The sequence below is a fragment of the Schistocerca piceifrons genome, chromosome 10, assembly GCF_021461385.2.
Source record: "Schistocerca piceifrons isolate TAMUIC-IGC-003096 chromosome 10, iqSchPice1.1, whole genome shotgun sequence".
NCBI lineage: Eukaryota > Metazoa > Arthropoda > Insecta > Orthoptera > Acrididae > Schistocerca > Schistocerca piceifrons.
The window spans coordinates 33,271,926-33,299,901 of NC_060147.1; the positions used below are offsets into that span (position 1 = coordinate 33,271,926).

Below are 27,976 nucleotides of genomic sequence, written 5' to 3' on the forward strand. Positions count from 1 at the left end.
TGTCCAATGTACTGTACACCACATTCGCAGGCAATGCTGTATATACCAGGTGTGTTGAGTTTGAGTGGGTCTTTAGCTGAGCCCAGCAGCTATTTCGTCTTCGGCGGTGGTCGGAAGATGGTATTTATGTTTGATTTTCTCAGTAGTCTCCCGATTTTGGCTGATATGGGCCCCAAATATGGAAGAAAGGCGAGTCTCTTGTTAACTTCCTCTTCTTCCTCTTCCAAGGGACCGGCATCCGCAAAGTCTCGGCACTTCGCCAGAAGATGAGTATGTCACTCGTCGAAACGTCACAGTTTGAGGACACCGCCACCCGGCTGGAAGCCAGAGAACTCTTCGCCAGCTGTATACGCTTGGAAAGTGTACATTCACATTACAGTCAGTGTCGTAATGCGGAAATGGAGCGATTTGTGTGACGTCCGAAAGGGTGTGATCATTGTTTTTCAGGCCAAGGATGGAAGCATTTCTGGTACGGGTAAGTTTGTAAATTGTTCACACGGCGCCGCAATTGAAGCATACCGTGCACACAAAATAGTGTGATCTAAAAGCAGCACTGAGGCAACTGTGGTGTACCGCTGGCCGTAGATGAAAGGGGTGAACGATGGCTGCGGATGTGTGTACAGGTGGATAGGTGTGTGCTACTGTTGAGAAACTGATTGCCCAGCTGAACTGAGGGTGTAGCAAACAATGTCTCCTCAATGACCCTTCAGTAAACATTGTTGTGGGAATCCACAGCAGGCACCCGCTTCGTGCAGTTACGCTGATTGCTGTTCATCGGCGACAAAGGCCACAACTGGACGTCAACTGAGTGGCAAAAGCTGGCCTTTTCAGAAGAATCACTCATTATGCTCCAATGAACAGATGCCGTTGGTGTGTAAGGTGTGAAATGTCTGAAATCGAACACCTTGCAACAATTACAGTCTGAAGAATGTTTTTGTGACATTTACTGGGTAATCTTGTCATTATGGAAGGCATAATGGATTGACAAAAGTATGCATCTACTGTTGGGGTCTATGCCACTCCCCCCCCCCCCCCCCCCCCCCCGCACCCAACCACCCCCTCCCCCACCCATCCCACCACCACCACCACCCCCATATGCAGTTTGTTTTCCCTGAGCACGATGGTGTCTTCCAACAGGACAGTGCAGTGTGCAGGGTGTATATGACCCGGGACAACCGGGAGATCCGGGAAAAAACCGGGAATTTTTTCATCCGGGAGAAAACCGGGAAAAACCCTGGGAATTGTTTACAATTCCGGTAATTTTTCATTGTCTGTTTCCAGATAATTTTTTGTGACTTTGAGTGGTAAGAACTAATACTGTAACAAAGGATATTACTGTACCCCACTACTGCAGAATAACACTGCAGCAACGAAACATGAATGAGAGAGGGGAAAAAAACGTAAAACAGACTTAAGTTGCAAAGGAAATGCGCCATATGCAACAACAAAACACAGTGCTCATACAAGCGTCTGCCAACAGCAAAATGTGTCAAAGGCTTTTGGAAGACTATGCAATGCTTTATAACAACAAATTGCCTCTGATGAGCATGACGTGACAACTGTTTAAATGAGATTCCTTTGAGCAGTTGCGGGCGGGCTCTTGTGCATGCGTAGTTGAGTCACGCATAAGTAGTACTTTCTCCAGCTTCTGGTTACAAAAGTATGGCTGGGCACCACTATCTAATATTGCCCCGGTTCGGAAATATACAGGTAGTAAATCCGGGCCTGATGCGCAGAGCAGTCTGAGTTGTGGTGGGGAGATGGGTCGTCTCCACGTGGCCTGTGTTTATGTTTAGTATTTTTGTTGTTTCCTCTTCATTTATTGCTCTCACATTAAATGATAAAATGGATTTTTGTGACCAGGAGATATCAAATGAATTAAAATAGGTTAGCATAATTACAGAAGGCTAAAATATGTTATTAGTTTCAGATTTTATTTCCACTTTCCTGACAGTCAAGCATTAACTGCCTTGCAGAACAATGAAGTTATATTTGTCGGTTTGCTTAAGAGATTTGGCTTTTATTAATCTTTTCTTCTGAGGCAGTCAGTTTATTTGAAACGAACTGTTTAGTTTCACACTGTTGGCTGGTTTCAACTGTTTGCTGATTTCAAGTGCACATATGACATTATGCCATAATAAAGAACCAAACATGAGATAATACAATACTGGTACTCCAAAAAAAATTTACATCCGAATCTGGACATACGAATGTGCACTTTAAGCCAAATTATCGATTTTACGAAACCCCGATGCTCTTGAAGTGTCCTCTGATGTCTTGTTTCTTTTATGACATAATGTAAGATCGTTTAATGTTTTACACGTACGAATATATGGCCTTCCTGCGTCATCGCGCGGTGACGCCTGTTATCTGGTGCTCTCTTGCAACTGCTGAAACGAACCTATTTCTAACAGGTAGCGGGAAAATACACTCCTGGAAATTGAAATAAGAACACCATGAATTCATTGTCCCAGGAAGGGGAAACTTTATTGACACATTCCTGGGGTCAGATACATCACATGATCACACTGACAGAACCAGAGGCACATAGACACAGGCAACAGAGCATGCACAATGTCGGCACTAGTACAGTGTATATCCACCTTTCACAGCAATGCAGGCTGCTATTCTCCCATGGAGACGATCGTAGAGATGCTGGATGTAGTCCTGTGGAACGGCTTGCCATCCCATTTCCACCTGGCGCCTCAGTTGGACCAGCGTTCGTGCTGGACGTGCAGACCGCGTGAGACGACGCTTCATCCAGTCCCAAACATGCTCAATGGGGGACAGATCCGGAGATCTTGCTGGCCAGGGTAGTTGACTTACACCTTCTAGAGCACGTTGGGTGGCACGGGATACATGCGGACGTGCATTGTCCTGTTGGAACAGCAAGTTCCCTTGCCGGTCTAGGAATGGTAGAACGATGGGTTCGATGACGGTTTGGATGTACCGTGCACTATACAGTGTCCCCTCGACGATCACCAGTGGTGTACGGCCAGTGTAGGAGATCGCTCCCCACACCATGATGCCGGGTGTTGGCCCTGTGTGCCTCGGTCGTATGCAGTCCTGATTGTGGCGCTCACCTGCACAGCGCCAAACACGCATACGACCATCATTGGCACCAAGGCAGAAGCGACTCTCATCGCTGAAGACGACATGTCTCCATTCGTCCCTCCATTCACGCCTGTCGCGACACCACTGGAGGCGGGCTACACGATTTTGGGGCGTGAGCGGAAGACGGCCTAACGGTGTGCGGGACCGTAGCCCAGCTTCATGGAGACGGTTGCGAATGGTCCTCGCCGATACCCCAGGAGCAACAGTGTCCCTAATTTGCTGAGAAGTGGCGGTGCGGTCCCATACGGCACTGCGTAGGATCCTACGGTCTTGGCGTGCATCCGTGCGTCGCTGCGGTCCGGTCCCAGGTCGACGGGCACGTGCACCTTCCACCGACCACTGGCGACAACATCGATGTACTGTGGAGACCTCATGCCCCACGTGTTGAGCAATTCGGCGGTACGTCCACCCGGCCTCCTGCATGCCCACTATACGCCCTCGCTCAAAGTCCGTCAACTGCACATACGGTTCACGTCCACGCTGTCACGGCATGCTACCAATGTTAAAGACTGCGATGGAGCTCCGTATGCCACCGCAAACTGGCTGACACTGACGGCGGCGGTGCACAAATGCTGCGCAGCTAGCACCATTCGACAGCCAACACCGCGGTTCCTGGTGTGTCCGCTGTGCCGTGCGTGTGATCATTGCTTGTACAGCCCTCTCGCAGTGTCCGGAGCAAGTATGGTGGGTCTGACACACCGGTGTCAATGTGTTCTTTTTTTCCATTTCCAGGAGTGTATTGCGAATGGTGGTTTGAAAAGAGTTACATACATTAAAAGCAAATTTCCTTTTGTGCAAGATGAACTATGTGTGAGAATGTACGATGAATTTCTAAAATAATAAAGCGTTTGACTCTCATTTAAAAATCAACTCTTTGAGGACGGCCATTTAGAAGAATTTCGAGCCCAGAAGATTAGACATTTATGTCGTTATTAAAAATTTTACTGGCACATTTGTGTGATGTATCATAAAGTGAATCGCGCGCAGAAAAGATCAACATTGTATGTGGAAGCTTAGCTTCTCTTCAGCTTATTACTCTTAGAGACCAATATCATATGTGAATGCTTTGTATATTAATTTAAACCATTAACTTTTCTAATTTGTGTGTTCGCGCTACTGAAGAGTGATCTTGCTATTGGCTGACTACATCACATGTCCTATGCTGTCATCAGCTGGCGAGATCACATGACATGAGTTATGAGTGGCTTATAAAAGCACATTGCAATCTCGATTTCAATCCTTCGGAAAGTAACATGCGTGTTTGGTGGAATTTGAATTTATACCTCCGTAATACGAAAATATGCAGCGTAAATATTGCTGCACATCAAAGGTGTTTCAAAATGTGTTTCCTCCCCCCCCCCCCCCCCCCCCCCCCCCCCCCCCCCCCCCCGAGTATCGTTTTCTAAAGTGGCAGGAAATTCTACGTCAGTATATAAAACCATAAACATTCAGAGGACTGATGAGTTTTGTAGTGCCAAGGAATAGTATATGGTGACTTGACACGGAAAAAGTGTGTTTTCGCCTGGGAAAAAGTGTATTTTTAACTGGGAAATCCGGGATTTTTTTTTCCTTATCCACGTAAACACCCTGAATGTGTCACACAGCTTGTAGTGCATCATGTGCAGGGATTGAAGTTTAGCAGGAGGAGTTTACTGTACTCCTGTGGCCACCAAATTCCTCGGATTTAAACTCTGTTGAGAATCTGTGGAACCTCGTCGATTCGGCTGTTCGCACCCCGTATCCTCAGCCTGGTACAGTTGCCACAGCACTGGAGTTGGCACGACCCCACATCCGTGTCAGTACCATCCAGAACCTCATCAACTCTGAAAATGCTGCTAAAGGTGGTTATTCAGGCTTTTGACAGGTGGGCACATTAATGTATCTGGACAATATTAGAAATAGTGGCTCGAGTACTTATCTGATTTCTGTGATTGATCAGTTGGTACCAGTTCTAAAACAGGAATAAAGTGACACAGTCTAGTTTCAGTTTTCTGTTTATTGTAGCAGGTAAAAAGTATCCAACCCACATTACAATCCAACACATTTTAAGGAACAGGCAGTTTGACTTTGTAGCAAAATCAGCAATGGGAAAAATAATGAAAAGTGAAAATTAAACACACAAAACCAAAAGACAGTGTAAATACTGAAGAGACAAATTAGGAATATGAAATATACCCATGTATCGGGTTGCACATTAATTTCATATATTGTGTTCCTCAATATTGCTTGACATTTCAGTGTCAGATTTTCCAAGTTCCGTTGAAAGACGTAATGTTCCTTTAGAGGGCATTAAATTGTAAGATGAGGATTTTTGTGAAGAAAAAGTTTATTCCATTTAATATAATCCATTATGGAGTCGAGGTAGCAGTTGTCGTTATACTGGTTATCAGTGTTAGCATTCAACCGCGATTCTTATACATATATTTTAACAACGGGTTTCAAGAGACAATGATCCCATCATCAGGTTGTAAAGTCTATGTCATGAAATTAAACGGACTAAAAAGACAAAATACCATCACAAATAGTTGGGAAGTCCATAGAGTAAAACAGAATTAAAAGTACATTGGACTGTGGGTCCTCGTCTTACATTGAAGTTGTTGACACAAGTCGATGGCCGTCCCATAGCTACCAAGTGTGCTGTCGCACTGCACCGGCTCGGGAGCTGTTGTGAACTGATGTGCCTAGGTGTTGTGGTGTGGTTACAGCCGTGTGCTTGACGGTAACGCCATGCTATTGGGCGCCTGATTTCCTTATTGCATTGGTGTGCCATCGTTAGCCTCTTGCAACTCCGTCAGTGACATGCTACAAGTTTAAAGTCGCATACCTACCCTAAAATAATTCTAAAAAGCCGCTAAAAAATCTCATTTCTTTAAAATTAACTTGTGCATTTAGAATATTGCTTTGTTTCTTTTCATGGATAGCTATCTCGAATTCCTCTAGTAGATCAAGTTTCCTCCCTTTCTTTTCTACATGCAATATTTCTACGTTGTCTTCTATGCTATTAAGGGGATGGCGTGTTTCATATATATGGTTCGCAACAGCTGATTTGTCATAATTTCCTAACCTGAACCCATCTTTGTTCTTTATACCAGATCGCGAATGATCTTCCTGTCTGTCCTATATATTTTGCATCACAAGTTCTGCACTGAATCTTATAAACTCCCGATCTTTCAAACTTATTTCTCTTCTCTCCAATATCGTGCTTAAGGCTATACCTCACTAGGTTATTAGTCTGAAATGGGGTAGAAAGTTCAAGTTTTTAGAGGTGCATATTGAGAAAAAACTTAACTTCGAAAAAACAGACACCAAACTTGCTAAAAGTTTAGGTTCAGCTACTTCTGGCATAAGAATAGCTGCCAGATTTGGGGATGTAAAAGTTAATAAGCAAGCATATTTTGCATATTTTCATTCACTGATATCTTACAGGATGATCATCAGTGGTTACTAGTCACTTAAGCAAAAAGTGGGTTACTAGTAAGTTAAGTAAAAAGTGTTATTTTGAAAAAGGAATAATCAGAAGTATGTGTCCTTGCTGCAGTGGATACACCGGTTCCCGTGAGATCACTGAAGTTACGCGCTGTCTGGCGTGGTTGGCACTTGGGTGGGTGACCATCCAGGCTGCCATGCGCTGTTGCCATTTTTCGGGGTGCACTAAGCCTCGTGATGCCAATTGAGGAGCTACTCGACCGAATAATGGCGGCTTCGGTCAAGAATACCATCATAACAACCGGGAGAGCGGTATGCTGACCCCACGCCCCTCCTATCCTCATCCTCCACTGATGATGACACGGTGGTCGGATGGTCCCGGAAGGCCACTTGCGGCCTGAAGACGGAGTGGTTTTTTTTTTATGTGCATAGTGTACACATGTATATTTTGCAGGCATCTCTAAGCAGCTTGGGTTATTAACCTTAGTCTATCAGTACATTCTTTCACACATGGAATTTGGAATTCATTGTCTACAGTCCATCTGGGTTTGGGAGTGACAGAGAGATCCACAAGCACTACACTCGAAGGAAACATGATCGGAATTACCCTTCAGTGAATCTAACTGTGAAGCAGAACGTGTGAACATGTAGCTGTAAAGCTCTTTGATTATATACCCAGGGATATAGTGTCTGGCAGATAACAGAAATGTTTTCAAATGTAATTTAAAGATATTCCTCTGTGGAAACTTATCCCATACCATAGACGAATTCTTGAATAGGAGTAATTAATTATTTACTCAGGAGAGAACTTTTAAATGGTCAGCATGTAGCCACATAAACATATTTTCATTTTTTATGTGTTCTATGTTTGTTGAGTTGACATGTCCCACATCAAATATTTGAAAGCGCGCGCGTGCGGCCTCACACACACACACACACACACACACACACACACACACACACACACACACACTCAAAATTAAAATTGAGAAGAGGATTAGGATGTGACAGTTACTTGGAATTGAAATGGGCATCCATTGACAAAAATGTTTGCAGTGGCCCTTTAGAATATGTATGTGTATATGTAGACAGATTTTCTAGATTTTGTAATGATTCTTTGTGTTCTTTCTGTGTGTTATGATGGTGATGGGATGGCTTGGTGTGGGTGAGGTGATGGCTTGGTGGAGACGGATGTGGCTACAGTAGAATTAGGCAGTTCATAGATTCAAGTGCCCTTTATTGGTTATTTTACTTACAGATGTTCAGTCTTCTTGGCCACAAGCGTCGATCTCTGTGGATTTTGGTGAGTGCGGCAAATATGCTTTCACACAGACCTCAGTGCCACCATTGTCAGCGGCAGTATGTGCCTGCTGGTGCTATGTTGGGGACTGGGCTATGTCTCGAGCAACCAACTCGTGTTTAGATCTAGTTGCAGGGACTGCTGTCATTACAAAGAAGAGGGAGCAAGGTGTTCCAATAACCCATAATCCATACCTGTGGGTTGACAGCTGTTGCTGAACGTGCCAGACATTAGCAATGCAGGGATGGATGCTTCTAGACAAAAGTATCGAAATGCGTGAAAGTGGCTTGATTACTGCAAGTAGACCAACAGTGGTGGCAGAGTACAGTGCTTCTGAGGGCCGGGGCAGTCGGGCAGCAGTCAAAGATTTGAGGCCCAGTGACAGTGTTGACAGCTGCATCAAAGGTACCTCGCCATCTTCACAGTTGTGTCCAACAAGGGCTACACTTCATATCTTAGCTCTGCTGTGATAAGTCTGGCCCTGGAGCTGATTATGCAGAAGTATTTCTGCCACATTCCCCCATTTTGTGGAAGCTTCTTGAAGGGTAGTCAGTGACCTTGACTTTTGTCATTGCCTTGCATAAGTAGGTTGAAGCACGGGAGTGGTCCACGACGGTGGTTGCTGCGTTTTGTCATAGCCTTTTCACTAGCCAATACTGTTTTATTGTGCGCTGAGAGTCTGTGAGCGAACCTGTAGCAGATGCCCAGATGCCTGGTTAGGAGTGTTTGACTGTAAACAGTCTGCTGTAGAGTGTTCTTGTGTTACTAATATGTGACTGTTTGCACACAGATAGCTGTCTGATTTGAAATGGAGCTCGCTGAAAGGAACTAATTCTGTGTATGATATATAACATTAGGAGCCATATGTAGGTGAGAAACAGTGGAGGATTTGAGATTGAGCTTTGTGCAGTTTATTTATTTACCTTCTCCATTCATGAGAATTTGAAATAATTTGGAAAAAGAGTCTGATGTCCATTATTACTACACTAAATTTGACAAATGCGCAGTTCTGTGGGAACACTGAATAATGTACGTGAGGGTGAAAGAAATCACTTCAGCATTTTGTGTGTCACTAATTTTTGTACGATTTTTGTCACTTACCAGGCAATGGAAGCTCAAGTAGACGCCGGTCGAACCCGTTCGATCGGGCTGTCAAATTTCAGCTCTAGTCAGATCAAGCGCATCTGGCAAGCCGCCCGCATCAAGCCTGCCAACCTCCAGGTGGAGCTGCACGTCTACTTCCAGCAGCGGGAGCTGGCAGCCTTTTGCAAAGCGCTCGACGTGACAGTCTGTGCGTACGCTCCCTTGGGCTCTCCGCAGATGGCCAACTTAGTCCGTGCGAGAGGAGGTGATGTTAGCAAGTAAGCTTAAACAGTACTTTATTGCACACTTTGCCAGTGTTACATTCAGGAGTAGTTTTAGAATTCATTGTCAAAGAATGTCAATGATGAGATTTGCTGATGACATTGCTATCATTAGTGAAAGTGATGAAGAATTGCAGGCCGTTTTAAATGGAATAAACTGTCTAATGAGCATGCACTATGACTTGGGAGACAAACGAACGTGGGGACTACCATGAAATAGGTGAAACAAAGGATTTCTCATACCTGGGAAGCAAAGTAACTCCGGTGTTGTAAACTGACATACAGCTGGGAGAGCAGTATGCTGCCCCTCCATATCCAAATCAGTGGCACTTTTGGACTGAGGATGACACGGCGGCTGGTCAGTGCCGTTGGCCCTTCATGGCCTGTTCAGGTGGAGTTAAGTTTGTTTTTAGGGAGCAAAGTAACACATGAAAGGCAAAGCAAGGAAGACGTGAAAAGCGGATTAGAACAGGCAAACAGAGCATTCGTGGCCAAGAGAAGCCTGCTGGCATCTGACTTATAGTGAAGAAGGAACATCTGAGAATGTTAATTTTCCTGGGACACACCTGACGTTACATCTACTGCTGTCATTGACACACTATCCAAGACACGTGCTGTGTCTTGGCTACCGAGAACCCAGCCACAAATATTGTTTGATACCCCCACATAATTTCACTCTTATTCCATAGACATTGTATGGAAATGGATTGGGAACAGCGGGAAAAATGGGAAAAAAGAGAATCAAAGTGTTTGACATATGGTGCTGTAGAAGGGCGTTGAAAATTAGGTCAACTGATAAGGTAAGGAATGAGGAGTATCCCTGCAGAACCAGTGAGGAGGGGAACATGTAAACCATTGACAAGAAGAAGGGACAGAATGTTAGGACATGTTGAGCCATCAATGACTAACTTCCATGGTACTAGTGAGAGCTGTAGAGGGCGGAAACTGTAGGAAAAGACAGTTAGAAATATACCCAACAAATAATGTAGGCCACAAACGACACTGTTCAGGGCATCCACCACTATGATAGTACATTTTATAGCAAAACCTCTGCAGACAATGTATTGTGAACCAATATTATAAAGGCACTACTGGTTCTGTGCCTTTTAGCCAGATCATCAGGTGCATATAAATGTTAAAAACAGTGTAAACAGTATAGAATGTCCAACCGTCATAGCTAAAACCATAATGTCAGTAGGGCTGGTAGCCAGGGAAAAAAATGTTGAACGATGAAAGACATCCTGTGCCATGTAACAAGAACATGCCAGCAACTCAGCACAACACAGAGCCACTGGGTGAGCCACAACCAGTAGTGGCCGCACTGCACATGCCGAGCTAGGCGGTGAAGCACAGTATACAGCGCATGAGTTGCGAGCGCGAACAGAGCCACCGTGATGTGGAATGGGAGAAGCCAAAAAGACCCGTATACTTATTTATTATGATAGTCGGGGATTCATTATGTAACTTTTGACAAACTAAAGGTTAACAAAACAACAGATACCATGTATGGAAAGTCTGTCCTCTAAACGTTCCTAGTTACATTCAAAAGATTTGTTGGATGTCAGCCTGCATTGAAAAATACACACAATTTTGATTGTATAGCATGTCTTATAAAACGAATTAGCTCATTCCTTTTAGATATTAATACTATGTGCCATATTTTTCAAATGTATTATAGATAACTTTATTTTACACCTTAGTTATACTTATTATTTGAGCTTTTTGTATGTGTTCTTTGCTGCTGACACAACAGTTTGACATGTATACACACGTGGTTTGGATGCTGTAAATTATCAATCTGTGCTTACAATAATCACATACAGAATGTACTGTTTTGGACAGGTCATAGTGTTACATTTCTGTGAAGAAGATATTGCCATTTGCTAAACCAATAAGAATTTAGTTTCTATAATGCAGTACTCATACGTTACATAAATGTATGGCCAAGGACTAATGATTTGTAATAGCCCTAATTTTGTAGGCTTCTGAAGACAACGCTGCTGTGGTCTTCAGTCCAAAGACTGGTTTGATGCAGCTCTATGCTACTCTATCGTGTGCAAGCCTCTTCATCTCCGAGTAACTACTGCAACCTACAGCCTTCTGAATCTGCTTTCTGTAATCATCTCTTGGTTCCCTCCCACTATACCCTTCAATACTAAGTTGGTATGTGTACTATCAACCGATTCATTTTTGTAGTCAAGTCGTGCCACAAATTTCTTGCCTCGCCAATTCTGTTCAGTGTCTCCTCATTAACTAAGTGGTATACCCAGCTAATCTTCAGCATAGCCAGCCGCTGTGGCAGAGCGGTTCTTGGCGTTCAGTCTGGAAATGCGCTGCTGCTATGGTCACAGGTTTGAATCCTGCCTCAGGCATGGATGTGTGTGATGTCCTTAGGATAGTTGGGTTTAAGTAGTTCTAAGTCTAGGGGACTTGATGATCTCAGATGTTAAGTCTCATCGGGCTTGGAGCCATTTGAACCATTTTTCTTCAGCATTCTTTTTAACATCACCTTTCAAAAGCTCTATTCTCTTTCTTGTTTAAACTGTTTATCATCCATGTTTCACTTCCACACATGGCTACACTCCATACAAATACTTTCAGAGAAGACACCGTGACACTTAAACCTATATTCAGTGTTTACAAATTTCTCTTCTTCAGAAACTCTTTTCTTCACATTGCCAGTCTACATTTTGCATCCTCTCCACTTCAGTCATCATCATTTATTTTGCTGCTCAAATAACAAAACCTATCTGCTACTTTAAGTGTCTCTTTTCTTAATCTGATTCCCTCAGCATCACCTGATTTAATTTGACTATATTCCATTATCCTTGTTTTGCTTTTGTTTATGTTCATCTTATATCCTCCTTTCAAGAGACTGTCCATTTTGTTCAACTGCTCCTCCAAGCCCTTTGCTTTCTCTGAGGCTATTACAATGTCAGTGGCAAAACTCAAGGTTTTTATTTCTTCTCACTGCACTTGAATTCCTACTCCAAATTTTTCTTTGGTTTCCTTTACTGCTTACTCAGTGTACAGACAACCCTGTTCCACTCACTTCTCAATTACTGCTTGTCTTTCGTATTGCTCGTCTTTCATAACTGCCCTCAGGATTTCTATATAAGTTGTAAATAGCCTTCTGCTATCTGTAGTTTACCCCCGCTACTTTCAGAATTTCAAGGAGAGTATTCCAGTTAACATTGTCAAAAGCTTTCTCCAAGCCTACAAATGCTATAAATGTAGGTTTGCCTTTCCTTCACCTAGGGTCAGTATTGCCATGCATGTTGCTACATTTCCCTGAAATCCAAACTGATCTATACCGAGATTTGCTTCTACCAGTTTTTCCATTATTTTTTTGTAAATAATTTATGTCAGTATTTTGCAAACATGACTCATTAAACTAGTAGTTATCACAACTGTCAGCAACTGCTTCGTTTGGAATTGGAATTATTACATTCCTCTTGAAGTCTGAGGATATTTCGCCTATCTCATACATCTTGCACACAGATGGAAGAGTTTTGTCATGGCTGGCTCTCCCAAAGCTATCAGTAGTTCTGACAGAATGTTGTCTATTCCAGGGGTCCCTGTCAAATTTTTCTGACAGTATCGTAACTGTGGTCTCACCTTCATCTATGTCCTCTTCCATTTCCATAATATTGTCTTCAAGTTAATCTTCCTACGACATTGTATGTATTTGTTCCACATTCAGCTTTCCCTTCTATGCTTGCTTAGTATTGGTTTTCCATCTGAGCTCTTGATATTCATACAGTTGCCTCTCTTTTCTCCAAAAGTCACTTCAATTTTCTTATGTTGTTGTTGTTGTGGTCTTCAGTCCTGAGACTGGTTTGATGCAGCTCTCCATGCTACTCTATACTGTGCAAGCTTCTTCATCTCCCAGTACCTACTGCAGCCTACATCCTTCTGAATCTGCTTAGTGTATTCATCTCTTGGTCTCCCTCTACGATTTTTACCCTCCACGCTGCCCTCGAACACTAAATTGGCACCGAGCGAGGTGGCCCAGTGGTTAGACACTGGACTCGCATTCGGAAGGACGACGGTTCAATCCCGCGTCCGGCCATCCTGATTTAGGTTTTCCGTGATTTCCCTAAATCACTCCAGGCAAATTCCGGGATGGTTCCTCTGAAAGGGCACGGCCAACTTCCTTCCCCATCCTTCCCTAATCCGATGAGAGCGATGACCACGCTGTCTGGTCACCTACCCCAAACCAACCAACCAACCACTAAATTGGCGATCCCTCGATGCCTCAGAACATGTCCTACCAACCCGATCCCTTCTTCTAGTCAAGTTGTGCCACAAACTCCTCTTCTCCCCAATCCTATTCAATACCTCCTCATTAGTTACGTGATCTACCCACCTTATCTTCAGAATTCTTCTGTAGCACCACATTTCGAAAGCTTCTATTCTCTTCTTGTCCAAACTATTTATCGTCCATGTTTCACTTCCATACAAGGCCACACTCCATACAAAAACTTTCAGAAACGACTTCCTGACACTTAAATGTATGCTCGATGTTAACAAATTTCTCTTCTTCAGAAACGCTTTCTTTGCCATTGCCAGTCTACATTTTATATCCTCTCTACTTCGACCATCATCAGTTATGTTGCTCCCCAAATAGGAAAACTCCTTTACTGCTTTAAGTGTCTCATTTCCTAATCTAATTCCCTCAGCATCACCTGATTTAATTTGACTACATTCAATTATCCTCGTTTTGCTTTTGTTGATGTCCATCTTATATCCTCCTTTCAAGACACTGTCCATTCCGTTCAACTGCTCTTCCAAGTCCTTTGCTGTCTCCGACAGAATTACAGTGTCATCGGCGAACCTTAAAGTTTTTATTTTTTCTCCATGGATTTTAATACCTACTCCAAATTTTTCTTTTGTTTCCTTTACTGTTTGTTCAATATACAGATTGAACAACATCGGGGAGAGGCTACAACCCTGTCTCACTCCCTTCCCAACCACTGCTTCCCTCTCATGTCCCTCGACCCTTATAACTGCCATCTGGTTTCTGTACAAATTGTAAATAGCCTTTCGCTCCCTGTATTTTACCCCTGCCACCTTCAGAATATGAAAGAGAGTATTCCAGTCAACATTGACAAAAGCTTTCTCTAAGTCTACAAATGCTAGAAACATAGGTTTGCCTTTTCTTAATCTACCTTCTAAGATAAGTCGTAGAGTCTGTATTGCCTCACGTGTTCCCATATTTCTATGGAATCCAAACTGATCTTCCCCGAGGTCAGCTTCTACCAGTTTTTCCATTCGTCTGTAAAAAATTCGCGTTAGTATTTTGCAGCCGTGACTTATTAAACTGATAGTTCGGTAATTTTCACATCTGTCAACGCCTGCTTTCGTTGGGATTGGAATTATTATATTCTTCTTGCAGTCTGAGGGTATTTCACCTGTCTCAAATGTCTTGCTCACCAGATGGTAGAGTTTTGTCAGAACTGACTCTCCCAAGGCTTTCAGTAGTTCTAATGGAATGTTGTCTACTCCCGGGGCCTTGTTTTGACTTAGGTCTTTCAGTGCTCTATCAAACTCTTCACGCAGTATCGTATCTCCCATTTCATCTACAACCTCTTCCGTTTCCATAATATTGTCCTCAAGTACATCGCCCTTGTATAGACCCTCTATATACTCCGACCACCTTTCTGCTTTCCCTTCTTTGCTTGGAACTGGGTTTCCGTGTGAGTGCTTGATATTCATGCAAGTGGCTCCCTTTTCTTCAAAGGTCTCTTTAATTTTCCTGTAGGCAGTATCTATCTTACCCCTAGTGAGATAAGCCTCTACATCCTTACATTTGTCCTCTAGCCATCCCTGCTTAGCCATTTTGCACTTCCTGTCGATCTCATTTTTGAGACGTTTGTATTCCTTTTTTGCCTGCTTCATTTACTGCATTTTTATATTTTCTCCTTTCATCAGTTAAATTCAGCATTTCTTCTGTCACCCTAGGATTTCTACTAGCCCTCGTCTTTTTACCTACTTGATCCTCTGCTGCCTTCACTACTTCATCCCTCAAAGCTACCCATTCTTCTTCTACAGTATTTCTTTCCCCCATTCCTGCCATTTGTTCCCTTACAATTTAAAACCTGGTTCCTAAATCTCTGTCTTACCATTATTAGTCTATCTGAAACCTGTCAGTATCTCCAGAGTTCTTCCATGCATACAACCTTCTTTCATGATTCTTAAACCAAGTGTTAGATATGATTAAGTTATTCTCTGTGCAAAATTCTACCAGGCGGCTTCCTCTTTCATTTCTTAGCCCCAATCCATATTCACCTACTATGTTTCTTTCTCTCTCTTTTCCTACTCTTGAATTCCAGTCACCTATGACTATTAAATTTTCATCTCCCTTCACTACCTCAATAATTTCTTTTATCTCATCATACATTTCATCAATTTCTTCATCATCTGCAGAGCTAGTTGGCATATAAACTTGTACTACTGTAGTAGGCATGGGCTTTGTGTCTATCTTGGCCACAATAATGCGTTCACTATGCTGTTGGTAGTAGCTTACCCGTACTGCTATTTTTTTATTCATTATTAAACCTACTCCTGCATTACCCCTATTTGATTTTGTATTTATAACCCTGTAGTCACCTGACCAAAAGTCTTGTTCCTTCTGCCACCAAACTTCACTAATTCCCACTATATCCAACTTTAACCTATCCATTTCCCTTTTTAAATTTTCTAACCTACCTGCCCGGTTAAGAGATCTGACATTCCACCCTCCAGTCCGTAGAACGCCAGTTTTCTTTCTCCTGATAACGACGTCCTCCTGAGTAGTCCCCGCCCGTAGATCCGAATGGGGGACTATTTTACCTCCGGAATATTTTACCCAAGAGGACGCCATCATCATTTATCCATACAGTAGAGCTGCATGCCCTCAGGAAAAATTATGGCTGTAGTTTCCCCCTTGCTTTCAGCCGTTCGTAGTACCAGCACAGCAAGGCCGTTTTGGTTAGTGTTACAAGGCCAGATCAGTCAATCATTCAGACTGTTGCCCTTGCAACTACTGAAAAGGCTGCTGCCCCTCTTCAGAAACCATACATTTGTCTGGCCTCTCAACAGATACCCCTCCGTTGTGGTTGCACGTACGGTACGGCTATCTGTATCGCTGAGGCACGCAAGCCTCCCCACCAACGGCAAGGTCTATGGTTCATGGGCGGAAATTTTCCTATAGGCAGTGTCAATTTTTCCACTTGTAAAATATGATGCTAAAGTCTTACACTAGTTATTAAACTGATAGTTGTCTAGCCATCTTTTCTGCTCAACATTTGTGCATTTTCTATCAGTCTCATTTCTTAGATGTTTGTATTCCGTTTTGCATGCTTAATTGACTGCCTTTTTTATATTTTATCCTTTCCTCAATTAGATTCAATGTGTCTTTTGTTATCCAAGGATTTCTACTAGGCCTTGTCTTTTTACTTATTAGATCCTCTGGTGCCTTTACTATTTGATCTCGTAACACTACCTATTCATCTTCTACTGTATTCTTTTCCCCTGTTCTAGTAAACTGTTGCCTAATGCTCCCTCTGAAATCCTCAACAACCTCTTGTATTTACCAAGGTCCTATCTTCTTAATTTGCTACGTGTGTGCAATTTCTTTAGTTTTAATCTATAGTTCATAATTAAAAAATTGTGGTCATAGTCCACATGTTCCCCTCGAAAGGCCTTACAATTTAAAATCTTGTTGTGCAATTTCTGTCTTACTATTATATAATCAATCTGAGATCTTCTGTTGTCTCTAGGTCTCCTCTACATACACAGCCTTCTCTCATCGTTCTTAAACCAGGTGTTAGCAGTGATTAAATTGTGCTCTGTGTAAAATTCTGTCAGGCGGTTTCTTCTTTCATTCCTTTCCCGAGTCCATATTCATCTACTTTTTTTTCCTTCTCTACCTTTTCCTGCCATCTAATTCCAATCCTCCATCACAATTAAATTTTTGTCTGCCGTAACTCTCTGAATAATTTTGTTTATTTCATCATACTTTTCTTCAATCTCTTCATCATCTGTGGAGGTAGTTGGCATTTAAATTTGTACTGCTGCGGTACATGGCTACAATAGTATTTTCACTATGCTGTTCATAGTAACTTACCCACATCTATTTTCTTATTCATTATTAAACCTGCTCCTGCGGTACTTCTATCTGTTTTTGTATTGATAACCCTGTATTCACCTGGCCAGAAGTCCTTTACCCCATGCCACTGAACTTCACTAATTCCCACTAAATCTAACTCCAACCTATCCATTTCCCTTTTTAAATTTTCTGATCTACCTGGCTGATTAAGGGATCTGACATTCCACACTCGAGTCTTTAGAAAAGCAGCTTTGTTTCTCCTGATGATGACTCTCCTAAGTAGTCTCTGCTTTGAGATTTAAATGGAGGACTGTTTTTTATGACTTCATTGACATGCTCTGTGATTCTTTAGTGGATACAGGAGTGAGGAACAGATGCTGCTCATGAACAGAGAATTCAGATGTTAATTTATTTTACATTTAATATCAAATAGCAAAAATAATACATAACTTTGCTGCAGCTCAGTTGCTAATAGTAGATTTGAATGTAGAAATATTTATAGGCACACAAGATTTATAAGCTTGTCACTCTTCAGTACAATGTCTATTCTGAAGGTGTTGAGTCCGGGCCACCATGAAAGTCTGTAAATGTTACTCAACTAGCAAACACACGAATGAGGTCAGTGCATGAACGTTTGAACTTCAGTTGACCCGTTGCTGGAGCTCCGGAAAGGGGATGCCTGCATCTATCTCATTGGCAGCGACTTAATTGTTCGTGGCAGTGCCCTCATGTCGTGGTGGTCGCTGTAGGAAATCCAGCAGCATAACTGGTGGTGTGCGTATTTGAAAGTGCGGCCGACCGAACAACAGTAATTTCACTACCGGAATATTTTACCCAAGAGGATGTCGAATTTTAACCATACAGTAGAGCTCCATAACCTCGGGGAAAATTATGGCTGTAGTTTCCCCTTTCTTTCAGCCATTTGCAATACCAGCACAGCAAGGCTGTTTTGGTTGTGGTAAAAGGTGCAAGGCCAGGTCAGTCAGTCATCCAGACCGTTGCCCCTGCGACAACTGAAAAGTTAACTGCCGCTCTTCACGAACCACTCTTTCGTCTGGCGTGTCAACAGACACCCCTCCGTTGTGGTTGTCTCTACGGTACAGATACCTGTATTGCGAAGGTATGCAAGCCAGCACACAGTCGGCAAGGTCCAAGATTCATGGGGGTAGTTTCTGGAGATAATAGACTTGTTGAAATCAGTAAAGCAAAATAACAGTATCTATGCAACTGACAACTGAATTTTATTGTGAAACTGATACTACAGTTGCTGAGAAAACAATAGCTAAAATAAAATAATTATTATGATTGACTGATTGGGGAATAATAACCAAGAAATGGATTGGAGATAAAGAGTAATCTAGCACCTGAGTGTGTTCTGGGTGGCAAAATTGTAAAACATTCTTGATCTAGGTTTAGTTACAGTATACAGGTATTACTTAATTATTCTTCCACTTATATACTTGAAATAACTTTCATCTGGTTCATATAACCATGAACATTTACAATCTGAGGCCATCCGAAGCAGTCGGTGCGGTGTCAGAAGCTCCGTACCATACTTGCTGCAATGTAAAGGTGACTGCTGGCTAACTGCAACCACCGCATGCCGCCCAAAGAGTCCGCCAAACGAATAGTATAACACAAAACAAATATTTGCATTACGATATGATATATGTATGAAACTGCATGCCTCCTTACCACATAAAAGGCATAACCATTAATGTAAAATTAACTATAGATAGATTTACTCATTGATAGGTGACAAAGGTACAGTAAACTCCACACATCTGACTCTTAATGGAATAGTTGTGAATTTAATTCTGCAGAAATTCTGTACTCTCACACACTATCTCTAATATTGCTTGTAGATAAATTTTATTTTTGTGCTTTCTTCTACTTAGTAGTATTGCATGGAATATAAGGTTCAAATAAAGTGTTGATATTATGGGATAAAGCCACGCGGGGTAGCCGTGTGGTCTGAAGCGTCTTGTCACAGTTCGCTAGGCTCAATCCCTTTGGAGGTTGAAGTCCTCCCTTGGGCGTGTGTGTGTGTGTGTGTGTGTGTGTGTGTGTGTGTGTGTGTGTTTTGTCCTTAGCATAAGTTAGTGCGTAAGCCTAGGGACCGATGACCTCTGCAGTTTGGTCTCATAGCTCATAGTCCTTACCACAAATTTCCACATTTTATGGGATAAAAACTGAAAGAGAAAAACTTTTGCAGCTTTGGTTTGGTCAGGACAGGTGGTTAGAGAGAACGAGTGAGTAACTGAAGCATTGGTATTATCTGTGCTTACAGTTATCTGTACCTGTATAGTGAACCCTCAACTTCCACCTCCACACCCCTTGATAATGCTTTAGTGGCATTGTTATACTAGCTTTTCTGTAAGAAAGCAAAATATTTTTGAGTCGAAACCTGAACGAGATTAATGAGTGGATGTCCTTCCTTTGCTTTCCTTTTCAGGATAGTAAGCTTGAGTCCCATGAGTGATCCGGTAGTGTCACGTATTGCAGAGAAGTACAAGAAGACGACTGCCCAAGTGTTGCTACGACACATCATGCAGCGAGGAATTGTGGTCATCCCGAAAAGTGTCAACCCTGACCGCATCAAGCAGAACTTTGATGTAAGTGATCATACCATGTGTACTGGTTGGAGTAGAAACTGGCACACAGGCTGCGTTGCTCAAAGGAGGGGGGGGGGGGGGGGGGGGGCTGCTGTAAATTATTGCCATTGCAAAATCAGTGGTTATTATGTGTGGGTCTTGGGGGACCTGGCGATAGTTAATCGCATTGACTTCTTCAGTGTCGTCAGCTTTGTACCGAACCTGTGTATAATTGGGAATGACTGTAGTGCAGTTGCTGAGAGACAATTCCTGACAGCTGGCAACACAATTGTCAGCATTTCAACTGCAAAATGCGAGTAGGTGCAGGCAAAAACAATACTTGTCTACAGAGCTATGACTACACTGAGGCATTCCCAGAAAAATGTATACACAATCCCATTACGTGATGGGTTGATGTGTGAAGCGGCCATACTAAGCCCACTGCAACTGTCAGGGATCTTCTCTCACCTAGTCTGCAGTAGGCACACTAACTCTATATGGCTGAGAAAATCTTCCACATGGTTGTTGTTAGTCCAAAGACGGTTTCGATGCGGTTCTCCACACTAGGCTGTTGTGGTGTGGTGTACCAGTTGCTTCAAATGTGGGGTAATCTTATATAATAGCAGTTTGTATCTCCCACACTGGTATTTTCAACTCCTTCACTAAGGCTGTAATATTTGAAAATGCAAAAATATAATCTCTTGTACTCCACATTCTGTGAATAAACTTTCCACACCAGTTGTGACTTAACATGCAACACTTGAAATACATTGACGTCTCATGCTGATCGAACATTTTAATGCTTGCATTTACAAGATCAGTATTCAACCTCAAAAGCTCTAAATAAGCACAATATTCCCCACTCCATACACAATTGTGCTTTTACTGCTGCCCATTCTATCATACCTGCACTGTAGCATAGTTTTCACTCTTTTCCCCCCCCCCGAACTGCTGTACACACGTTTATGCTGTTTCTGAGGTCATCTTCTGACTCAAATAATCAGTTAAATGAAAACATGTTTGATTATGACAGTATAACATTATCACTTGTGAAATTTTCAGGTTTTTGACTTTGAACTGACGCAAGAAGAGATGGATGAACTAGATGCTCTTGACAAAGGGCCAAAGGGCCGAATGTTTAATGATGTTATCGCACCAGAGTAAGTATTCACCTATTACTGCTGTATTTGTTGCTAAGTATATTGTTGTGCCTGTAGCAGCGTGGTATGTAGTTTCATACCTTTATACAATAAGACAAGGCATATTCAAAAAGTGAGTGCCGTACAGTCATAAAGAGAAAACAAAATCCCCACTAGAAAAAGCTTTTATTAATGGGTTTTGATTTTCAACAAACATCCTTTACTGCTCTAGATAATTGCTTTTGACTTAGAAGCACTTTTTGTGATACAGCACTAAATTTTTCAACCTTTCTCATTCCAGAAAATGGCAGCCATGATTTTGGTGCTCGTGTCTTTTCTTTTTTTCCGCAAGGTTAAATATTAACACACATCAGAACCTTAATTGCCTGTAATGAGTTTAGGAAAATGAATCCTCTCCATATTGTGAATAGCAATCGAAAAATACTCATCTGCCGGATGCTCTTTGCCGTTTGTTGTAACAGGTAGGTTCCACAGTCTGTTGTCGGGAGGCAGGAGAGAGTTGCCTCAGTCTGTCAGGATGGCATAGCCACTCCCCACCCAAGCATTGTGGATTTGATTTGCAGGCAAGAGAATCGGCACTGTCAGACATGAGGGTGACTGCATCAAGACCAGTGGGTCTTAGTAAACCTGTTTATATTATGTAATTGAAGGTGCAGGGGGGAGAAAGGAAAAGCAACGGAGGGATCTAATGGTATCAGGTGCATCTTGACTTTATGCAGAATCAGTGATGAGTGCAAATGTGTGCTGGACCAGGACTCGAACCTGGAATAGCTTACTTACTAGATAGTTAAGCACTGCGTCACAAGGGCACAGTGCTTATCGCAGATGCGTAGAATCTCTCGGTACACTCCCCAGCTGTTTCCCACTACCACCTTAGAGTACCCTATCTGTAGGTCCCATCCATTTTCTCTGTGCTCGCTAATTTTAAGTTCCCACTGGAAGTCAAACACAAATGTGCATCCACACTGGAGGTTGTGATTCATTACCCATTGACGCGAATCAGTTACGTGAATGCGTTCAACCTCTAGCAGGAATTTACAGTTAACGAACATGGAGGACTGTGGATAAGTGGCAATACATGGGAATGTGGGTCATCCGGAGAGTGTGCCAAGATAGTCAACACATTTTCAATAAACACTGTGTCAGAGTGGCTCAGTGGTTACAGCAGGGGCGGGCAGGAATTCTGCACGTGTGCGGTGCACATGCACGTGTGCAATTAACAGATGTTCTGCGCGCACACAGGGGCAAGCTCGCCACCCGCTTCCGTCCCCTCCCCGCCATGCTGTCTCACCGCTTCTTCCTTTGTAATGCGTCTTGTTTCCTGGCCTGCTTTATTGAATGAAGGAATAAGGTTAGTAGGAGTGCTTGAAAGTAATCGTGGTTTGAAAGAGTACCTATTACCTACGATACGTTTTATTTAATTATCACAGGTGGAGTTTACAATACGTTTTGTGTCTGCAACAAAATTTCTACATGCAGACAAATGCAAACAGTTATGTAAATTTTCATTACTGATGTTTGCTCTTAACCGAGACTTTCATAACAGAAAAAAATCTCTCACAAACGTATGTCGAGCGAAACATTGACATTATCTTCATGGCTTCACGATGGAAACGAGGAAACTCTTTCTGTGGAAAGTCGTGATAAAAATCTATTACACGTCTTGCCAAAAGGAACTTGTTTCTCAGACGAGAATTACACTGTAGATCTATTAATTCCATTTGCAAACTGGGATGAATATCATCTACAGAAACAGCAGATTGTCTCGAGAACTATTCAAAACCTTGGGATAAGAAAGATATATCCCGAAATCGCTTGAGAAATTTCTCTTTTATTGCACCAAGAACGGCAACATACTGAAATTTATTATAATGGCGTTCAATATTAAACTTCCGCTGACCAGCGAGAATACTGTCACATATTATACATTTCCAATTTTCACGTTTTTGCACAGAGAAAAAAATGATTCTCCCATTCCTTTTTAAAAGATAGCAAATCTCCAATTCTCCGTTTCCTTGATTCACTCTGCATTTTCCGGTTATTGAAATACAACGTGCACTACGTAGTGGTCACTTCGCTTCAACGTCCGCTCTTAGCCTGGAACTACACTGCCGCAACCTGCTGGCTGTCGCCACAGCCCCTGTTGACGCCTGCACGCGAGCAGCACACGTGCAGCGCTGTGTGCTCATGAGCCACGTGCAACGTTTCCCCGCCCCTGGGTTATAGTAATCAGGAGATCATGAGTTAGACTCCTAGTCCAGTACAAGTTTTACTCATTGCTACTGAGTCTGCGTAATGTCTCAACACGGCTGATATCATTAGTTCCTACCCCTTTGTTTTCTTTCTTCCCCCTCCACATTCAGTTACATGATATGTATCACAGGTGTGGATTCTGTACAGTGTCTGTTCTTTCGGACAGATCTGAAGGGACAGGCACCATGTATACATATATTGAAGAGCCAAAGAAACTGGTACACTTGCCTAATATCGTGTAGGGCCCCCGCGAGCGCAAAGAAGTGCTGCAACACGATGTGGCAGGCGAGGCGTAAAGCTTTGTGTCGTGCAGTCATCGACGGTACACGAGTGGGCCTTTGGTTTCGAACTCGATATCAATGATGTTACATTCAACGGTTTGCACATTGATACTTGTTGATGGCCCAGCATTTAAATCTGCAGCAATTTGCGGAAGTGTTGCACTTCTGTCACGTTGAATGATTCTTTTCAGTCGTCATTCGTTCCGTTCGGGCACAATCTTTTTCTGGCTGTAGCGATGTCAGAGATTTGATGTTTTACCAGATTCCTGATATTGAAAGTACACTTGTGAAATGGTCGTACAGGAAAATTCCCACTTCATCGCTACTTCGGAGATGCTGTGTGCCATAGCTGATGCGCCAACTATAACACCATGTTCAAACTCACTTAACCCTTTGCCTTGCGATTTAAGTTCGGTTAGCGTGAGCCGTAAGTGACTGCAAGGTACGGATGTGCCTTACAATTCCCGGCGCTTACACATGCTAAGTCTGCGGTGCACTACGTCTGGTGGCGTCCGAAGTCGTGCAGACGCCCTCGGGATTTGTAGGTACCTGTGTGAGATACCAGTAACGTGACACTTCTACAGGTATCATAAATAATGATGATTAGTTGCCCATTGGAAATGAAACATTCATTGTCTCAAACGCAACGGTATATTCACAAACGTTTTATTTCTGGCACACGTAATGCAACCCTGCACTTTTTGCATTCCCACATTGTTCCGCTGCGTCGTTTATGCTTTCTGCACACTACAAAAGCTCTCGCAGGATTTGCTTTTGATGGCGTTGGATCAGTATGTTTGGGAAAATGTGCCCGATGCTGTGCGTGCAGTCTTTGTGGTATATCGCCGGATGCTAATCGTCCCTTCCGATTATATTCCGGTAAACGTGTAGTTTTCAACAATGATTCTACAATGTGAATCCTATATTCTGCGTGGCTCTGTTGTTTGCCGCAATGTATTTTGTAATACTAAATTTACGTGTTAAATAAAGCAACATCAAATAGGTAAAAGAATATCTTGCGGTATCCTTTCATACATTTTCTCATCACAGGGAAGCATGCGAGCATATGATCTTGGCGTTCAATTCCAATCATGCCTCTATTGTATTTGACGACGCATTTTGGTTTCCACGACGCATTGTGGAGAGGTGTGTCTGTGGCAATCATTTCTGCTGTTTAATGTTTTGTGGAAAGCATGTAAACGTCTTGTTTATCTTTCCATTTTAGTGCCATAGCAACTCCTCACTGTATATTCTCCCTTCTTTTATTTTGCCTTCAGGAAGTCTGTGGGCATATTTTTTCTGTTTGAGCGCACTGTTCCAATCACATTAGTTTTATTGGTGAGGAGAGTTTTGAAAAGTTTCAGTGAAGAAAACCAGTTATCTAAATGTAGAGTATGCCCTTTGTGTAATACCAACTGTGATAGTTCTAGAAATACACTTTCAGAGGCACCACCACTAGCATCACGTTTGTCACTACCTTTTTATATGTTAAATTAATAGCAGTATCCTGAACTTGACTCGCACAATTTATAAATTTTAATACCAGACCTCGCTCTTTCTGATGGGTTAAATTGTTTGTAGGATGAGCGCCCCTTAAATTTCGTTAATGATTCATCAATGGCAATATTCTCTTGCATTGTGTTTTATTTGATTTAATACCTCTTCTTTAGTAGTTCAGTCTACCCTTCTAATTTTCAGCGTTCTTCTGTAGCACACACTTTAAAAGTTTCTATTCTCTTCTTATCTGAACTGTTTATCATCCTCATAAGAAACCTATGCAGTGCCACACTTAAGACTTCTTTAGAAAAGACTTCATAGCATCTAATATTATATTTAATATTAACAAATTTCTTGTTTTCAGAATAGATTTTCTTGCTATGGCCAGTCTGCATTTTATATGTTCTTTTCTTTTGCCAACATCAGCTATTTTGCTGATGAAATATCAAAACCCCTCTACTATTTTTAGTGCCTAGTTACTGAATCTAATTCTCTCGGAATCACCTGATTTTTATTCAGTAGCACTCCATTACCTTTACACTCTGTTGAAGTTCATCTTACAACCTCTTGTCAAGACACTGTCCACTCTGTTCAGCTGCTCTATCAAATCCTTAGCTGTCTGACAGAATTACGCTGCTATGAGTCAATCGTAAACTTTTTGTTTCTTTCACCTGAACTTTAATTCCTTCTCCAAATTTCTACTTGGTTTGCTTCACAGCTTGCTCAGTGTACAGATTGAATAACGTCAGGGATAGTCTACAATCCTATTTCACTCCCTTTTTTTCCACTGCTTCCCTTCCTGTCCTTTGAATCTTATAATGGCAACTCAATTTCTGTAAAAAATGCAAATAACCTTTCACTCCCTGTATTTTATCACTACTACCTTCAAAATTTCAGAATGTACTTGTATTCTAGTAACCTTTGTCAAAAGCTATCACTTAATCTAAGTGCTGTAAGTTTGGTTTTTCTTTCTTCAGTGTATTCAATATAAGTCAGGATCAATACTGCTGTGTTATTCTTGACACTGTTAGTGGGGAAGTGTGCGATCTGTTGATTTAAAACGTGGATAAAAGTCCTACATCAGGATTACAAATTTTCGTTATTGATCACTGGTTTCCATTCAAGGATGAGCCACCTTCAGATCAATCTAAAATGTTGTTCAGTGTGTGACAATTGTTACACATTGTCATATTCTTAGAACTAAGTCGCCCTTGAGCAGTTTTCTATGAATCTCTTCATTGACAATGTCAAAGAATAACACAAAAATGTCTAGTCAGGTGAAGGGAGATTATAGAAAACCGCTCAAGGGCAACTTGGCTATAAGAATATGGTGATGAGTAAAGATTGTCATTCAGTGAACAACATTTTAGACTGATCTGAAGATGGCTCATCCATGAGCGAAACTGGTAATCCATAAAGAAAATTTGCAATCTTGCCATAGGATTTTTATCCACGTGTTTTAAATCAGTATTGCCTTGCATGTCCCTACGTCAGTGGAAAGCTAATTCAAAATGATTTCTGTGGCTCTGTAAGTAAGCAGTAGATGGCACTACAGTACTGCAACATTGTTCTGAGTTGCACACATTTAAATTTCAGCAAATATTACACTTATTACAATACTTGGGACTATTATGCTATGGTCAAATGAATAGCAAAGACCGTTTTAATAAGTATGATTTTTCTGGCCTTAAAAGTTTATATTTTACTATTAGTGAAAGGCCTTTAATTTTCTAATATGCCTTGTAGTTTCATTTAGTATGTGTAAGTAATATAGATTACCTTCTCACTCTTTCTTTTTTTTTCCAGACGAGCCAAGCATCCAGAGTATCCTTACCATGAAAGATACTGATCCTTCAGTACTCGCTAAAGGTGCTGTCAGAAGGCTTTAACAGGGAAATCTGGAGAAATGCCTGGTAGCATGTGTGTGGGTCTCCATTTTTTGTGATTGTTGTCTTCCCTGCAAAAATTTGTAACAGTGATATAAATATGTATATATTCTTTCAGAAAAAATTACAAATATATGTTTCTAGCAAGTTGTTTTCATTCTGTGACATTACCTGTTATTTCCTGCTGTTTTCTTTGTTATTTGAGATACATATAACATTTTCACATTTGACAGTGTGATGTGTAAGGGGTGATCAAATAATTTTCTTTCAAAGGCTGTACAGTCCAGAATAGGTATGCTAATTGGGCAAAATCACTGTGAGCATTGAGGCTGTCATCCCATAGATGCACCGGGTGTCCTGCTGTGTGGAGAAGTCTGTAACTGCCTGCCGCACATTCTGATCAAACAGGAATCTTCGGCCCTTAAGACTTTTTAAAGGTCTGAAGGCATGGCAGTTACATCGGGAGAGATCAGGACTAATCAACTGCCTATTAATTGCCTGTAATGGATCAGGCTGGCCTCCCAGGCCAACTGCCACCTTCTGTCAAACTGTGACCAGCACGGAACTTGGCACACCATTCCACAGGAATGATCTTCAGCAGACACGTTCCCCCTTACACATTCTTATCTACCATTGTTGGTCCTAGAATGCATTTTGTTGTAACCGTGACTGTTCCGGTCACGGGGTGGCCGAGAAAGCAGATCGGGACCAAACGGAGAGCAGCCGGTGAACAAACAAATGGAAAGAACGGACACGAAACAATGACAAACGATCGAGAGAGACCTTACGACGACAACATGCAAGAAGCAACGGAGTGACAGAGACAACCAAACGAATCCAAGGTGTCCATTAGTAATGAAAACAAAGAACAGTAAACACTCTGTCTGTTGTTGAGGTGATATGTCAAGATGCAAACAACAATTACACTCGCTGGCTGAGTGAGAGGCAGGCGCTTAAATACATGATCAGGGGTACCGCTTTTGGCTGCTGGGACCACGTGTTCCACTGT

General features: G+C 42.1%; 1 protein-coding gene across 3 annotated transcripts in view; it reads left to right on the forward strand.

Annotated features, from left to right (window-relative positions):
- The window catches only part of LOC124719042 (1,5-anhydro-D-fructose reductase-like), a 62,986-nt gene extending 35,876 nt beyond the window's left edge, over nt 1–27,110 (forward strand). For all 3 annotated transcript variants that reach the window (XM_047244712.1, XM_047244713.1, XM_047244714.1), the window contains exons 5-8: nt 8,945–9,201; nt 19,752–19,911; nt 20,953–21,050; nt 26,888–27,110. In XM_047244712.1, the coding sequence (XP_047100668.1) occupies nt 8,945–9,201; nt 19,752–19,911; nt 20,953–21,050; nt 26,888–26,930 (558 nt within the window). In that variant the 3' untranslated portion in view covers nt 26,931–27,110. The remainder of the gene's footprint in view (nt 1–8,944; nt 9,202–19,751; nt 19,912–20,952; nt 21,051–26,887) is intronic.
- The last annotated feature ends 866 nt before the right edge of the window (nt 27,111–27,976 follow it).